The 18,220-nt window shown below is 40.9% G+C and overlaps 1 protein-coding gene across 1 annotated transcript in view; it reads right to left on the bottom strand.

Moving 5' to 3' along the window:
• The window catches only part of gcdha (glutaryl-CoA dehydrogenase a), a 28,381-nt gene extending 14,753 nt beyond the window's left edge, over positions 1 to 13,628 (bottom strand). Inside the window, exons 1-8 of the mRNA XM_028822547.2 lie at positions 13,450 to 13,628; positions 12,876 to 12,989; positions 11,453 to 11,488; positions 9,801 to 9,941; positions 6,447 to 6,509; positions 2,669 to 2,839; positions 2,402 to 2,531; positions 422 to 638 (exon numbers count right to left, since the gene is read on the bottom strand). Coding sequence (XP_028678380.1) covers positions 422 to 638; positions 2,402 to 2,531; positions 2,669 to 2,839; positions 6,447 to 6,509; positions 9,801 to 9,941; positions 11,453 to 11,488; positions 12,876 to 12,975 — 858 coding nt within the window. The 5' untranslated portion in view covers positions 12,976 to 12,989; positions 13,450 to 13,628. The remainder of the gene's footprint in view (positions 1 to 421; positions 639 to 2,401; positions 2,532 to 2,668; positions 2,840 to 6,446; positions 6,510 to 9,800; positions 9,942 to 11,452; positions 11,489 to 12,875; positions 12,990 to 13,449) is intronic.
• Positions 13,629 to 18,220: the final 4,592 nt, after the last annotated feature.

Raw genomic sequence — 18,220 nt, 5'->3', positions numbered from 1 at the left:
TCCATTACACAGGAAAAACTAAATGGCTTGCAGAATGCCAGTCTTACATTACTGCTGGTGACGTACAACCTATTATTACAAAGAAATAAAAGTTTTTATTCTGCATTTGAACAAGCAAATATCCGAAAATGACAACAAAACAAATGTAAAAGCTTCAAGACATTAAATAAACCCAGATAAACTTCACTGCAACTTGGTGCTTGCTATGTCGCATGATATTTCTCCATTAACCTTCTGTAAGGCAAGAACTGGCACACAGAAGTAGAAGCTGGCAAAGTGTCATTATAAATCTGAATAGAAAAGTCCCAGCTCTGCCAATGTCACACCAAACAGCAGAAAGGTTAAAAGTAAGAGTGGAGACAGTGATGTACCTGACTCAATAAGCTCTAGACACAAGCCAACCAAAATTGTGGCTTCTTACCGCTAAACCCGAAGCATGTGGCAGAAGGCAGTCTTCTGGCACCTCCACATCCTCCATGATGATCATTCCTGTTGTGGAAGCCCTCAAGGAGAACTTGCCCTCAATCTTGGGGGTGGAAAGACCCTTCAGGCCTCTCTCCAGAATAAATCCACGCACTTTTCCATCTTCACACTTTGCCCAAACAACACACACATCTGCCATTGGCGAGTTGGTAATCCTACAGTTAGGAACAGCAATAAAGGAACCGGTTACTAAGACAAAAGAGCCTGTGGGGTAGAAATTAAACTTTATAATACACGGTGAATTAAACAACAGTCTTCAAATGCAGCAAGGCAAAAGAGCCAACTGTAGACTTCAGAAAACCTAAAGGGGATGCAGTATTCTTCTGCTGGCATTAATTGCAGAAATAATGTGTGCCCTTTGGGTGAAAATAACCACAGATCAGCCCCCCTAAAGTCTCAAAAGCACTTTAATAATAAAAAGCAAAAATATGTAAAAAGCGTTGCATTTTTTGGCTTGAGAAATTACATTTTTATTAAATGCAATCTTTCTGCTGTAAAACATGCAAAATACTAAAAGTACAAAGTCAGAAGTGTAAAAAGTATAATAATGATAATACTATGAAAGTAATAATAACAATAATGAAGATATTAATACTGTATATACTATCAAAATAGGGCCTCGCAGTAAGGAGATCTGGGGTTCGCTTCCCTGGTCCACCCTGCATGGAGTTTGCATGTTCTCCCCCTGTCTGCATGGGGTTTCCTCCCACAGTCCAAAGACATGCCGGTTAGGTGCACTGGCGATCCTAAATTGTCCCTAGTGTGTGCTTGGTGTGTGTGCCCTGCCCGGGGGTTTGTTCCTGCCTTGCGCCCTGTGACCCCCGTGACCCTGTGTTAGGATATAGCGGGTTGGAGAATGACTGACTGTCAAAATATATCTTTGAACAGGAAAATTGCTTAGGTGTTCAGCATAACAGTTTGTTCTCAACAACAATTCTGTTGATCAGGTCATTGTCAAATAACTTCAAGTACATAAGTGGATCCTGGGTATGAACGTTCACTTTTGTTCCTGGCTGTCCCACAAAATCCAAACGAGGCAGCGCTGGTTTATTTGAAGCAGGGTCAACAAACGTGAACGTCACTTTCGGTTTCGCTGCCTGAAGTCAGATTCTCTTTATCATCACTGCAGATGAGAGGCTCCTCAGCATCGCTGCCCGTATCACTGTCAAGATCATGCAACACCTGGGCTGCTGGAAAACGTTTCTTACAAGACGCCATTATGAGGCTAGGAGAAGATGGGCCTGACACTTACATAAGACGTGCTCATACCAGTGCCAGAGACTAGATGCTGTTAGCACTTTTACAGCCCTAGTAACCGTCGGGTCTGATGCTTACACGAGACGTGTCAATACAGTTGCCCGAATGACACCCAAGACTAATGCTTTCAAGACGGTTTTCACAAGTTTGGGTGCAATGCTAAGGAGGTTAAGACAATAATTACTTCATTTCCTCTTTTGAGTCTTTTATGCTTGGGTAACACAGAGCATATTCTTGAATTTTGAGAACAAGATGCCACAATGAAAAGACATAAATAGTACAGATGGGTTCTCAAGCTTTTTACTTTTAGAAAGCAGACAAAAACACGGCAGTGTTAATGTTCCTAACTAACTAGAGCTGCGAGATCTGACCATCACTGTTAGACGAAGGTCTTCTTCAAACTGAAAATTTTATGTTGAGAACGTTTATCAACCTAAAGAGGCTGAAATTTCTTTTGGCTGAGAAGACAGTCAGTTCACAAAATTGGCGGATTGGGGGGCATTGATCATCTCTCTCTTAATGGAGCTCATTCTGCGCAATAAAAGGACACATTTAGTTTTCATGAATTTACTATAATTAAAGGGATTAAACAAGCAATGGATAGCATGCGCTATGCTACAAGTTTTTATTTTCTACAAAAATGGACTCTTGATATTCTCACCAGGTTTTGGAACCATTCAGAGTAAACGTGCGACTGGAGGGATTGTATCGGGCCCGAGTTTCCATGCCACCCGGGTCACTGCCATGATTTGGTTCTGTCAATCCAAAACAACCCAGCAACTCCCCGGTAGCTGATATGCGAGTCAAGAGAAGAAAAGGACAGAATAATATCACATTAAAAAATATCACTATGTGAAATAAGCACAGGATAAACAAACTTAGCTCTCAGTGAGCTCTCAATATATCAAATCAGGAAAGGCAGGTTTACCGAGCTTTGGCAAATACTTCTGTTTCTGCTCTTCTGACCCATAAGCATATATAGGGTGCATTACAAGGGAAGACTGGACGCTCATCACAGACCGATAAGCGCTGTCTACCTTCTCCACCTCTCTTGCAATCAGACCATATGCTACATAGGACGTTCCAGCACATCCATATCCTGAAACAAAGAAGAAAAAGACAGTCACAAGCTTGTGACTAACATCTGCCCAACGTATGTTCTACACATCATGGCAACTTTACATTAACCATAGTATATCACACCTCGGCTCCAGCAGACCCCCGTGACCCTGTGTTCGGATTCTGCGGGTTGGAAAATGGATGGATGGATGGATATCACACCTCACTGGCTGTCCAATAATGGTTAACAATCGAATTCTGAGAAATTATCAAGAAGACTTCTGGGTAGCTCAAAGCACCAAATGTTTGAGCCTTTTCAGCAGCAGCCAAGTTCATGAAAAGCTGCTGCCTAATGGGAAAATGGTGGTCAGCTCATTAGCTCCATCTCTGGCTTCCAGCTGCAAGTGGGGTGGTTACCAAAGTTTCTGCTTAATGACACACAAAACCCACTGCCTTAATGTATGGGAAAGGACAACACCTCCAACCTGTTCCATCATCCCATGTATCTCAACACGCTTTCCAGATTGTTGGAGTATGGATACTAGGTGAACAATGGCCACTAGTTCTGCTGCTGCTCACTACACCTACCAGCCACATCAGCAAGATGCCCTCAGGATTCTGCTATCCATTAAGGCCTTGGCCTCCAGTGCCTCACCTCTAGACAATTCTTCTCTCCCTCAAAACATATTATACTAGCTGTACCCGCGGCTCTGCCCGTGTAGTAATGAAACAGGACAAACTTTAAAAATCAATAAACAAACAGGTATCGCTAGCTAAGCAAAGGCAAGGTGCACTCCAACACGTGGCAACAAGAGGTAGATGGACTTGAACGGAGGCTGGTGCGTGAGTGAGGAGGAAGTCCCCGCCCAGCTCCGCACTCCTGACATCATGCTTCCCCCTCCCCTCGGCCTGCAGCCTCTGTCTTGGATTCAAGCAAATAAATCAGTACTGCAAGCAAGCTATGAGACTTAGCGTGACAACAGAAGTTGCAATATCAACCAGAATGTTCAAGCAAATTATAGAAAAAAACCTGATCGAAATCCGTTAAGTAGTTCTCTCGTTCATTAAGCGGAGGCAAAGTACACACCGACATGTCGTGAGAGGTAGACCGACTCAAATGGAGGCTGGCGGGTGAGTGAGGAGGTCCTGCCCGGCTCCGCACTCCTGATGTCACACTTCCCCCTCCCCTCGGCCTGCAGACTGTCTCGGATTAGCACGAATAAATCACTCCTGCAAGCGAACTATGACTCTTAGTGCGATGAGAGAAGTCGCAAAATCAACCGGAATGTTCAAGCAAATTCTAGAAAAAAATTCTCTCGTTTGCTAGCTAAGTGGAGGTAAGATACGCTCTGAGGTTGGCACGTTAAATCCGTTAAGTAGTTCTCTCATGTAAAGTGGACAGGCAGACAGACGTTGGACACACATACATATATACACACACATATATATACATAGGGCGGCACGGTGGCGCAGTGGGTAGCGCTGCTGCCTCGCAGTTGGGAGATCTGGGGACCTGGGTTCGATTCCCGGGTCCTCCCTGCGTGGAGTCTGCATGTTCTCCCCGTGTCTGCGTGGGTTTCCTCCGGGGGCTCCGGTTTCCTCCCACAGTCCAAAGACATGCAGGTTAGGTGGATTGGCAATTCTAAATTGGCCCTAGTGTGTGCTTGGTGTGTGGGTGTGTTTGTGTGTGTCCTGCGGTGGGTTGGCAACCTGCCCGGGATTGTTTCCTGCCTTGTGCCCTGTGTTGGCTGGGATTGGCTCCAGCAGACCCCCGTGACCCTGTGTTCGGATTCAGCGGGTTGGAAAATGGATGGATGGATGGATATATATACATACATATACACACACACATTATATATATATACACATACATATATATATATATATATATATATATATATATATATATATATATATATATACATACACACGAGTGCACTACCGCCATAATACCACCCAGACGACTCAAAGAGCCGCAACACTTCCGGGTTCCTTTCTTCCCTCTGGTCCCCAATTGATGACATCAGCCTCCCATCTACTACCACATTTTACCCAGCATGCCACGTTCTAATTTCCGGTTCGATCCTATAAACAGTCCGTCTACCTATCCTTCTGTGTCTTTTTGGAAACAATTGACCTGATTTGTGTTGCAGTATACAGGGCTAAAAACCCCAACCCTTTATGCTTGTCTGTCTTGTTATTACAATATATAAAGTATAAATGTTAATTTCATGCTTACCATAGTGAGTACAGATGCACTGGAAATACTGTATACAGTTTAAACACACATACCCCACACAAACTATACATTCACTCCCTTCAGAAATGAAAAGATTTCCATTTCCAGTCCAAAACCACATCAATTTTGAGCTCATTGTTTATTCACTGGGTGGCACGTTGGCACAGTGGTAGCACGGCTGCCTTGCAGCAAGGAGACCTGGGTTTGCTTCCCGGGTCCTCCCTGCGTGGAGTTTGCATGTTCTCCCCGTGTCTGCATGGGTTTCCTCCCACAGTCTAAAGACATGCAGGTTAGGTGTATTGGCGATTCTAAATTGTCCCCAGTGTGTGCGTGTGCCCTGCAGTGGGCTGGCACCCTACCCAGGGTTTGTTCCTGCCTTGTGCCCTGTGTTGGCTGGGATTGGCTCCAGTAGACCCCCGTGACCCTGTGTTTGGATTCAGTGGGTTGGATAATGACTGACTGTTTATTCACTTGGGGTGACTAGAATCTACTGACTGAGAGATCAGATCATCACAACATTATCAGCCAGATTTTTCAAAATGGAGGCACACGAATGAGCAAACATGTCAAGCACTGTGAGTAGCCAAATTAGGCAGAGTGCAGGTCAGTGAAACCTCAATAATAAGAGATGAGCAACCAAGAAAGAGAGTACATAATTCAAATAGTCTAAAAAAAGCTTCAAGTTGACAGCTTGTGTGAACAATGACCAAATTAGTTTGCATTTTTCCAACAAACAAGGGAAGTACATTACTGCTTTTCGACTGTGAGGGAGCTTTTTTTCTCAATAAGTATATCAACCCAGGTTTCGACTAATACGACTATGCTGGAGATAATGATATTTACTGGGACGTCCTACTGTTTTCCAGTGTTTCTGTTCTATACCAGCATGGGTGGAGAGCCTGAATATGGGTGTGGGGTTGGCATTTTGGGGCAAAGCATAAGTTAAAGCAGACAGGCTGACTAAGACTTGGCTAATTAAATCTACGAGTGTGAAGAACTGAAGTGCAAGCAAAAGGTTAGACAGTCCTCTGTGTTTTAGTTTAAATGCTCTACTAAGCAACCTTTGAACGACAGCAAATAGATTTTGACAGGAGGAACTATAACATGTCATTTTGAAAGGTCAAGTTCCAAAATGTTCACATCTTATATTTCAGAATACTTTATTCAAACCACTAAACATTGACGAAAACGACTGTGAAGTTATTTTATATAACATTTCAGTGTTTATGCCCATTTAGTTTATTAAGCAAGTGAATAGCACAGGCCATCATGAGAAGGGTTTAGCTAAAATGTCAGTTTCAAATCTTATTACAGCACACGGTGGATCATAACCAGAACTTCTCTTATGATTCTGATATACAAGATAAGCAGCAATCACTTTATAAATTTTCAATTAAAAGAAATATACCTTTAATAGTTGGTCCCAAGACCCCGAGTTCTCCCATTTCAGTCAAAATTTCTCTGTGAAAGACTAAAGGAAAAAAAAAAAGACAGAAAGTAAAACACACAAACACACATTACTGCTCAGCAACACAACAGCTGTTTCTTGGGAATGCAAATTTTGAACACACTTAATAAATTGCCATTCGACCCCCTTTGACTGATTAATAACTTGTAAGTGTTGAAAAGGCACTAATTAATAATATAGAAAATAAGGCAATGATCATTTTCCCATAAAAGATATGCAATATGTTAAATTTTGTATTAATGTTACATGAAAACATGTCACAATTACTGAAAAGCGTATCATAAGAGTTTTGTTTAGGAGTAATCTCTCTATTATTAAAAAAAAAAATCTTGGGAGGGAGACGAGACGTTATCTTCTCGGAAGTCACTTTGATATCCCGCGAGACAAGGCAGTGAGACGAAAGGACAGCTGCTGTACAGGCTTTTAAATGATTGATGCGTAGCGCGACAAGCAGAACACGCAGCTTGCCAGCAGCAGCAAACCAGCAGATGATCCAACTGCATCTCCTTAGCGTGCGTTCAGCCCCCTTCACAATGCGAGCAGCGATATATGTCCCGCGAGAAAGAGATTTAACCAGGCCCGGGAACGGAAATAAAGGACAAAGAGTAAATGACAAAGCTGAACATCACAAAGAATTCAAAAATGGTGGCGTGATACACATGCAGAGCAGGTTAGAGATAATGGAGGTACGAAAATTCGAAAGTCTCAAAAAAAAGGATAGGCAAGATCGCATTAGCAGAAACAAATGGAAATTATTACTCACTGAAATAACGGAACAGCAAAAAGAGATCAGATATATTGTTTGGATTTAAACTAAGTCGGAGACTTGTAGATCGTCTAATTCGTGTTGCCGGCGAGAATTAAAAGATTCCAAAAACGTTGGCGCAGTATGAAGTCCCGTGAGATGGAGACTTCAACATGAGATTCTTTCAAGTCACGTCCTACTTACAACTATTTTCAAACAAGACCGCGGTCATCTATCCTGTGAGTCGTGTGGATGCTTTTGTCAGACACACTTCCTGCACTCTCAGCTCTTACAAATTTTATCAGGACAATAATTGTATACGTTCTAGAGGACACGTCAACGACAAAGCGAAGAAGAAAGAGCAGGGACAAACAATCGAAAAATTCGTTTTATTTATTAGAGAGAAAGAAACGATATTCACTCACAGGCAGTTATACTTTGTGTGGTCACGATGGAAATCCAAACACGGAATCAAAATTCAATGTGATCTTGAAGAAAAGTTAATTCCAAATATTGTTTTTACAAAAGTTTTAAAGTAAAAGTGACAGTAATGCATATGTAACAATTCCCATGAAAATAACAATCTCTTAAAATTGTATATCCGGTAAACCAAACTCGGGGGTGGGCGAGTGAAGCAAGCAGGGGGAGGAGCCCCCTAGTAATAAAAATAATAATAATAATACTAACAACAATAACAATAACTACGAGGGTTGCGAGGACAAGGCAAAGCCTTTTATTCTGCTGGAATCCAGGCAGGTGGTGTAAGTGCATTGAGAAGGATGGAGACGACAATGAGAAATGACGTTACCAGTTCTGTTAAGGTTCATTCCATTTTCTAATAAATCCCATTTTCTAACTTTAGCTTGACTCTCCCCTTGTAATAATAATAATAATACTACATTTTATTTATAAAGCAACTTTCCTATGCTCAAGGCACTTCACAGAGTCTCAGAAAAACAACAGCAGTGTATGTGTAACATTGGATACAAATAATATCCACATTGAACACTAAAAACAGACAAATTACAGGATATACAAAGGATTTAAATAGACAATAAACCAGTGCAAAATACTAAAATTCAATGCTAGAAGAAAAGCCTGAACCTGAGTAGGAGCAGGCGGAAGTGCCTGGGCGTCTGTCACACGGACATCATCAGCGCTCCAGATACGCTCTGGTGCTTCACGTGTATGAAGACTCCTGGCCATATGGCTGCCAAAGATTCTTCAACTCTTACTGAGTAAAGGGTCTGAAATCTTGTGTCAGTGGGATATTTTAGTTTTTAACTTTTAATAAATTTGGAAATATTTTTAAATATCCTGTTATCCTGGTATATTGGGTGTTGTTTGATGAGGGAAAACCAAATATAACCAATTTTAGCATGAAGCTGCAACATAACAAAATGTGTATAAAGTGAAAGGTTCAGAATACTTTATGAAGGCCCTGTATATATTTTTTGGTTTCTTGACTTACTACTTTAAAATCTAAAAAGCAAAGTGCCTTTTTCGTGGGGTTGCTCCAGGATCCTTCCCAGTTTGGAGATTTTCACAGAGTAATGAGATCTCCTATTAGCTCATCTTGTGAAGGAGCTGCTTCTGAGGGTCTTTGTTATTGAGAATTCACAGGTGGTCCGGTACCACAGCGCAAATGTCTGAACTGCGACAGACTGTAGTGTGAGTCCACGAGAGGACAAACTTATGTTTTCTGCTCAAAATAAAAACTACTCAAGTAATGATTCTTTTTGAACCAAACTGTAACCAAAAATTCAAAGATCCAAGTGAGCAGTCAATTTCATGAATTTGTACATAGTACTAGGGTGTTGTACCATGTTAGCCATCATGAATGTAGTGAAAAGTCAAGCAAAATTTTAGCCAATAAAAGGTGTCATTTTGCTTGACTTTTCACTACATGAATTTGTACAGAAAGTTTTGAAGTACCGTATATATTCGAATATAAGCAGAGTTGTGCTGAAAAACATCACCCTCGGCTTATATTCGAGTCAGGTCCCACTGTCCCCCGGTATACAAACAGGCCAGTTTCCCTTTCGTTTGTGCGCGCTCATGATTTTCGCTCGTGTTCAGTCTCTCCCTGTGCAGCGAGTGAGAGAGAGACAGACACGCGCGCATGCGAGAGAGACACACACATACACCCGCACAAGAGAGAGACACACGCGAGCGAGAGAGATACCATATTGTTTTTGTTGACCCTCTTCTGCACTTACAGAGCTAGTTTACTGTTTTTCTTTGAAATAAATACTCAAAAACATTTAACCTACTGATGCCTCAATTAATGTATGGTAATTTTATTGGTATTTATTTTGATTATTGAAACTTACCAGTAGCTGCTGCATTTCCCACTCTAGGCTTATACTCGAGTCAATAAGTTTTCCAGTTTTTGTAGGTAAAATTAGGTACCTCGGCTTATATTCAGGTCGGCTTATACTCAAGTAAATACGGTAGTTAAAAGTGTAAATATATTAATAGGACTACTATCCATACAAAAAAAAGATACCACCAGGTAACACCACTTTGGATTTTCATTGCAGCCATACCTTCATTGCGGTTTGCCAGGAGTATGCGCGGCATTAGTTTGTCCTGACAGTAGGTGCGGAAAGTGTCCCTGATCATTGTTTCCTCCTCCGTCAGCTGGCTTTCCAAGCATAAGGCATCCTGCCAGTCAAACTGCACTTTAGCTAGGAGATGATCAAAACACAAAAAAAACAAATTAAGAAAAGATGTGAAGGTTAACTACATGGATAGATTCAGATCTATTCATGCATTATTGCACTTTACTCACTTGTAAAGGCCACAGTTAAACATTTACTGGTTTTTATAGTGGACAGTTCTGGATATGACTAAATAAAAAATACTTTCATGCCTAGCAGGTGCCATGCATTTAGAAGTTAACTAATGACTAAGAGACTAGTTGAGATGTGCCAAGTGTCACTATAACTTAACAGCATATTTCTCTATTATAAAAAAAAAAAAATCTTGTGATGAGTGTGGTATAGCGGGCCCACGGCTTTAAAAAAAAAAGAAAAAGAAAAAAGAAAAAGGCGAGGTTCTAAATCCATACAGCCGTGTCGCTCTCCGTGGGTGCGATTGCACGACCGCGGGGAGTTAATGAGGTAGTTGGAGCAAGTCGCACCTGCACGTGTGGGTGCGATCGTTCTCAATTGCTTCATTGGCTTCCTGCAACGTGTGATTAAGGTGCTGCGGCCATGGTGGCAGTGGTGAGATGGGGGCTATATATATATGGGTTGACACCAGGAAAGGGGATAGATATAGATCAAGAAATCTAGATGGATCGATGTATAGAGGAAAAGAGGAAGATAAATGGGGAGAGATGGATAGGGAGATAGATCGATCGAGATATAGAGATAGATGGAAATGGAGAGATATAGGGATGGTTAGATGAATCGATGTATCGAGGAAAAGCGAAAGATAATGGAGGTTACAGGATGTGAAACGTAGTCTAAGCAGGAGGATTTGGCCACCTAGAAGAAGGTGACAGCACAAGGTGGGGCCCCTCAAGGAGCGTTAGGTTGTGGCGCTCTAGGGGCTAGTTCGCCCCACTGAATGTTCTATTGGAGTGGGGTGAGCAAGGCAGGTGTCCTCCCGAGGGATCTAAAGAGCGACTGCGTGAGCGCGAAGGATGAAGGGAGGAGAGCCGACCTCAGACGGTCTGGCAGTGATGTCCTTAATGGAAGCCAAGACGGAGGTCGGCCGAAAGGAGCTCGTGGCTGTTTGGGTCTCCGGCCGGCTGCGGGAGCAATGGGTGAGCCGGGGAGAATGAGAGATGGAGGAGGGCTCAAAAAAATGACAGTAAAAATGGCATTAGTGCAAACAAACGGAAAAAATTAATCGGTGAAATAACGGAACAGCGAAAAGAGATGGAAAAGTGTTTAAGGGTGTCTGGGGGAGAAGAGAAACAAAGCAGTGAGACAAAAGGACAGCTGCTTTATGTAATCATGATAGAAGTTTAACTGTGCTCTGTACAAAAATTATTTTATAAATCCACTCACATGTACAGGCCAGATTCAGCACAGAGGGGCTCAGCATTTAGAACTGCTAGGCAAGCATTTGAAAAGAGAAGGGGTAAACTACGAAAATGGGCATTGTACTATTTCCGTGTGCATGAAATTAAATGCTCTCCTTGCCTTTTCTGCCCCCTAGTAAGACAATAAACACAAGTTACACTCACATGGCTTTGTCTTCTGTTCCAGCTTTGCATCTTTTTCTGGGAAATAAAAGGTTGGTGAAAGTTCATTTTAAAACATAAAGCAAAGATCAAATTAAATCAAGTCAGAGGTAATGATTAGCAAATAGTTTACTTTTGTCAAGTCAATGTCTCATATGCATGTTTTATTCGCGGTGCTAGAGGATATCATGACTTACATAACAGGTTTTAAAACCAGCAATATCATCAGAGTACACATTTGAATGTTTCAAACAGAACTGTCCAATGGTGCACACAGAAAAGGGTACCATGAACAAGGCAACATCTGGGAAACAAATACAACCAGAGGGTTACTTAGGAATTTGAAAGGACTTCCCTAAAGGTCTGGCAGCAAAACTGAACATCTGTCAGATCACTAAGCAGATCATTTTATGTGCACTTAATTTATATTTTTACACTCTAATATAGTGCTATAAACATCCTCAAAATGAGTGTTTCAACCACATAAGCGTCCCTGTTTAAATATGAATATATAAAGGAAGAGTTTTAAGTTTTTTGTTGGTTTATTTCTGAGGAGTATTTCTCATAAACAACAGCAATGTCTTGAGGATTGATTCGTAACTAGGGGTCATCGGCAAAATTCACCAAAGCGCTTTTCTCAGTAAATTTTCTGGGTTTGACGTCCTTGTTTGCAGACTTTTTCCTAAATATCTGCATCAGTGCCCTAAAGATTAGAACTCTGAGTGCAATGATATGTATATATATATTTTTTTTTAATTATTACTATTGTGTGGCCATTTGTTATGTTTTGTTTGTTGTCAATCTTTCCGAGTCTTTCGTTGTTTATGGCACAGTGGTTAGCACTGCTGCCTCACAGCTCAGATCCCATTTCTGGCCATAATATTTGCTTTAGTACAATTGGTAGATGCTTCCCTGACCCCCAGGGACATTTTAAAGACCACTGCACCATTATAATCTACTCAAAAATAGTCCAGTTCCTGTTTCCCCATTAACTTTAATGCATTTCACCAAGCTTAGCAAAGTTTTGCAGAACTCGCAGCAAAGACAGAGCTATTTGTAACCAAGTACATTACCATTTTATTTTGAGCTTTACTTGCTTGTCTGCTTCTGCTTACTACAAACCTAACAACCATGGTGTATTTTACATTTCTACAAAAGAGGATGTGATATATGGTTTAGCTTAAATATATGGCAAGACTGACCCTTGCAGCGTTCAACGTTTCCTATGCTGCTTCAGAGATATGAAATCACAACATCTACTGTTCAAGTACTCAGTTTAAAAGAAACAGTATAGTGTGATTTTAATTTCATCGTATCATGATAAAGCAATGATTATAATGTTTCAGACCGATTACTTTTTTTTTTATAACTTTCCCACTTCTATATCAAAATATGATCATGGACACTTGTCTGTCATATCTGTTACCTTTTTGAGCAGCAGAGGTGCCTTGATTTCTCCCTGCCGTACAGGCCACCTTTTGATGGTGACATCTCAGGAGCCGGGCAGCAACACTTCTTAAGGCCATGGCTCTTTATTATACTGTTCACATAAAAAAAGATTGCAAGCATGAATTCATTTCATAATGACTTCCACAAAGTCCAAAGGTACCACAAATCAAGGTCATTACAATCTGAAACAGTAGACAGTGTTTGAGGGCTACAGGGGAGGCTTCTGTTTGCAAGGCTGACAAGTAGAAAACAGCAAGATATCTCTGCAGGAACATGACGCGATTTTTGAGATGATGTAACATCAGTCACCATCACTCATGTGCTTACTAAAATTTATCGTGTCATAGTGGGGTACCCTGACCAGTTCAACAGCTTTCCTACGTGTGCTAAAAATATTCATTAGGAAGAAATCCACAACACGAGTGATGCTTCCATACAAAGATAATAGAAATTAAGCTCTACAAAGTGTCATCTGTACCGGACTTTTGCAAAGTCCTCCTGGTCTTTTACGATCCTGTCAAGGGCAGCATACCGTCCCAATTCTGACTTACCAGTAAATCTGTGCACTCGGCCCGTCTCACTTCTCAATTTGTCAGCGCGTGTCAGCACTTCTACACGACCGCCTTGCCCCTTCTTCTTCTTCTTTTTATTGGTCGTTCCCACGCCCTGCCCCTTCACCCCTATAACAGAAGTTTAAGCGCTGCAACGCTATCAAAAGTCTAACGTACTTACCAAGTAAACAAAAGTGCAGACTACCAATGCGCATGTCAGCGTGCGACGTCAAGACGTTACTCCGAAGCACATTGGAGGTAGCATGGGAGGCATGGAAAGCACGCATGACACGCCGCAGAGCGCGAGCCCATCAATCATGTTAAGAGAGCCAATCAGATCAGAGAGGAGTTAGATGAGAGCTAATCAAGTACGAGAGAGGCGGTGCTGCGCGCGCCTTTGAAAAATTAAAATAGAGCCAGGAGCGCGTGTTCTTCCCAAGACGAGAATGAAGCTCTTTGTCTTGAAGACAAAAAAAGGAGTTGATATTATTATCATATATTATTATCAGCACACTTTTTTATCTTCTTGAGATATGATTTGAGCAGTAAAACATTAAAGGCCAATGTGCCTGGTAGTGGAGGAAATCGTATTATGGTGGCCCTGAGGGGTTATTAGACCTTCCAAATCTATCTATCTATCTATCTATCTATCTATCTATCTATCTATCTATCTATCTATCTATCTATCTATCTATCTATCTATCTATCTATCTGTCTGTCTGTCTGTCTGTCTCATGCACAAAGCCTTATGCAAAGCTTTTATATATTAACTCATTAAAGTCGATGACATTTTTTGCTGTTTTTAGATTCTCTGTTTACTGTTTTTAGTAAATGAATGCTTATAAATAAATCCACAATGTGTTATCTTTTTCTGTAAAAGGTGTACTACATAGGTACAATAATGTTTAGGAATTATAAATATGCTGTGTATGCCAGATAAACACAAAATAGATTGGAAAGAACTTTGATGAATTTGCACCTGTATTGAAAACACAAATCTAATGGTGCTTTAAAAGGTATTACAGCTTCTTGAGGTCTCATGATCCAAAGTGGCAGGACTTATCCCAGTATTCTGACCTTCCTGGGCTGTCTTGACTCCTTGGTATACTGTATCTGGTTTTCCTTCTGGGGGGTGTCCAGTACAGCATACTTTTGAGTCTTTCCAAAAAAATGAGATGAGGTACTGAGGTGTTGGGAGTTCTCAGTATAACAGGGCATAACTACACCGGACAAATGACTCAAATCATTCTGTACTATAAGAGACATGAACTGCACTCCTGTAGTTAGACTGCAGTGCCCACAGGGAACATGTTAATAACAGTTTGTGGTCATTTTGTTTAATAGGGCAGGCACCACCGAGGGTTTGTGTCATCTTCTGCTTTTTACTGGTACGCCGCACACATTGTGTGGCGTTCACCTCACCCACCTTCAACTCCCATGCTGCGCTCATTATCAGGTGTGTCTCCATATCTACATGAGTGGGACTGGATAGTCTGTCCCGAGACAGCAGAAACAAAGCCCCCCTCTGTCTCCATGTCTAAAAGAGTTCCAAGAGTGAAGCCACAGCAGCCAGTAATACAGAGTAACTTGCCTCAGCTCGTTCTCGGCTAAATATCTGCCTACACATTATCCTCCATGCCAAAATTCCATTTCTGTAACAATATGCTTCACTGTAATTGCATGCTTTGGTGATTCCAGTGGGATGTAGTAAAATACAATTTACATGAAAATGGAAGTTAACTTAAGTAATTATCTTTGCTTCAGTACAGGACATTATTACAGGCTCGTATTCTGTGCTTGGTGCTCTGCTGCTGAGCCACTCACACAGACACTGCGCAATAATCTGATTAGAGTTGAATCATGAGAGCCCAGCTATCTAATTCCCAGTATTGCTGCCATGCAATGGATGCATTTGTTTTATTATCAATTCAGAGATTCACTCTGTACATATGACCATGCAAGTATCATTACCACTAATACTACCAGTACCACATGCAGGTGCGGGCAAAGAAAAATGACACCCTGTCTGGTCGAATGAATCAGGACTACGTGTGCTTTGCAATGAATTATGAGGCTCTGTGACTGAAGGAATGGACACTGCAATTCACTTCAGGTCTGTCTTGTTATTATTATTAAAAAAGATAGATATTAATTTTGGTATAGTTGGCAATATAGATAGATAGATAGATAGATAGATATTAATTTTGGTATAGTTGGCTAGATAGATAGATAGATATTAATTTTGGGATAGATAGATAGATGTTAATTTTGGTATATATAGATAGATATTACTTTTGGTATAGTTGGCAATAGATAGATAGATAGATAGATAGATAGATAGATAGATAGATAGATAGATAGATAGATAGATATTAATTTTAGTATAGTTGGCTAGATAGATAGATAGATAGAATTTAATTTTAGTATAGTAGGCAGGATTAGATAAACAGTACACATGACCATGCAAGTATCATTACCACTAATACTACCAGTACCACATGCAGCTGCGGGCAAAGAAAAGTGACACCTTGTCTGGTCGAATGAATCAGGACTACGTGTGCTTTGCAATGGATTATGAGGCTCTGTGACTGAAGGAATGGACACTGCAATTCACTTCAGGTCTGTCTTGTTATTATTATTAAAAAAGATAGATATTAATTTTGGTATAGTTGGCAATATAGATAGATAGATAGATATTAATTTTAGTATAGTTGGCTAGATAGATAGATAGAATTTAATTTTAGTATAGTAGGCAGGATTAGATAAACAGATAGATAGATAATAAAACACAATCCAATCCATAGAGTGTTGCTCTCTAGGAGAGCCCTGTTTTGAAAATAATGTTAATTTAATGTGAACAAATGTAAATGATTACAGCTCATTCCCAGTGAAGCACTATGACTTCTAAGCCCTAGAACTGCTCGCACTGCTCCCTCCCCGTCCCTCAGTCCCATATACGCGGTGAATGTGTTGAGGGTCGTTTTCCCAACCTTGGTGGTGCAGTGAAGTGTTTTCCTGAGACTGAGTTTCCCTCACTTTTTTTGTCTCTCGTGTTCTTTTTCTAGCTAATCCAGTAAGGTAAGTCAGAAGAATATGTCGCCTGTGTAGCCAGAGACTCTAAATGTGGGTGATGTTATAATTCTTGCATGTTCAGGAGTTCAGTCGCGGTTCTTGATCTTTTAGATCAGGGGTGGGAAAAGTCATTCCTGAAGGGCCGCAGTGGCTGCAGGTTTTTGTTCTAACCCAATTGCTTAATAAGAAGCACTTATTGCTCTAGAAGCACTTCTACTTCATTTTAGTTATCTCATTAAGATTTTGAACCCTTATTGCTTATTTAAGTCTTAAACAGCTGCATTCTCGATTTTTAATTGCACCTTATTAGCAATAAGATGCAAATGACAAACGAAACCAGCAGTTATCCATTTTGCTTGTTACCCTTTACACCTGTGTGTATTTATCGTGCACTATTTGGTTTAATTAAATACTTGGAAGGAAAGAGAAGAGAAAAAAGTGAAGGACTGAGAATTACCCATCCGTTTTACACTTCAAAGTATTTGGATGATATCCTTAGAATGGAGAAAAAATCTAGGATATAAGAATGACTTGACATAGCAGAGTTAAAGCACTAATAAGCCATGAAATGTAATTATTGGCAAGGATTGTTTTCTAATTAAGCAACTGGGTTGGAACAAAAACCCGTGGCCACTGCGGGCCTCCAGGAATGACTTTGCCCACCCCTGTTTTAGATCTTCCATGTCACAAGAGCATCTGACCAACCTGGCTTTAATCAGCATTGAAAAAGAATTCCTCACAGATGATGTAATAAATGAAGTAGTACAATTGTTTTCGGGGAGGAGATCTAATTTGGGGAAAAGAACTTAAATGAATATTTAATTTGAATAAGGGTGGCACAGTGGGTAGCACTGCTGCCTCACAGTTAGGAGACCTGGGTTCGCTTCCCGGATCCTCCCTGTGTGGAGTTTGCATGTTCTCCCCGTGTCTGCGTGGATTTCCTCCCACAATCCAAAGACATGCAGGTTGGGTGCATTGGCGATCCTAAATTGCCCCTAGTGTGTGCCCTGCGGTGGGCTGGCGCCCTGTCCGTTCTTTGTTTCCTGCCTTGCGCCCTGTGTTGGCTGGGATTGGCTCCAGCAGACCCCCGTGACCCTGTAATTAGGATATAACAGGTTGGATAATGGATGGATGGATAATTTGAATAAAGTGTTTATTTGTTATTTAATATGCATTTCTTTATCATATTCATATGCCTTCTTTACCATTCACTTTGACAGCACCTAATCTTAGGGGGCATACAATCAAGGAGTTTGCCCATGGCATCTTCTAGCCTTCCGCACACCAATGGTCCCAGGCATGTACCACCCACCAAGTATTTCAAAACTAGGCTAATGAATTGGTTAGATTTTATATTTGTTATATATTATTTACTATAATAAAATTTACTAACAACATCTGCAGCTCAGAACTGGCTGTGAATGTATCATATACCCTGTAAAATGTAGTGCATGAATGTGAAACTCGCACAACTATTTTTCGTTTTTTTTTTGGGAGGAAGGGAGTGGTATCAATGTGCTCCATGTCTCCTTTTTATTTTTTAATCTCATATTTTCAGTTTTTTAGTAATACAGTACAATCCGAAACTTAACATTGTCTAACTCATTGTTATGATGGGCCAAGGCTTACCCTAGAAGCCATGGACGCAAAGCAGAGAACAACCCCATCTGGAATCAACAACAAAACAAAAACTCACGCG

This window comes from Erpetoichthys calabaricus, chromosome 17 (genome assembly GCF_900747795.2).
Source record: "Erpetoichthys calabaricus chromosome 17, fErpCal1.3, whole genome shotgun sequence".
NCBI classification, from domain to species: domain Eukaryota; kingdom Metazoa; phylum Chordata; class Cladistia; order Polypteriformes; family Polypteridae; genus Erpetoichthys; species Erpetoichthys calabaricus.
This window is presented reverse-complemented; position numbering and strand designations above follow the sequence as displayed.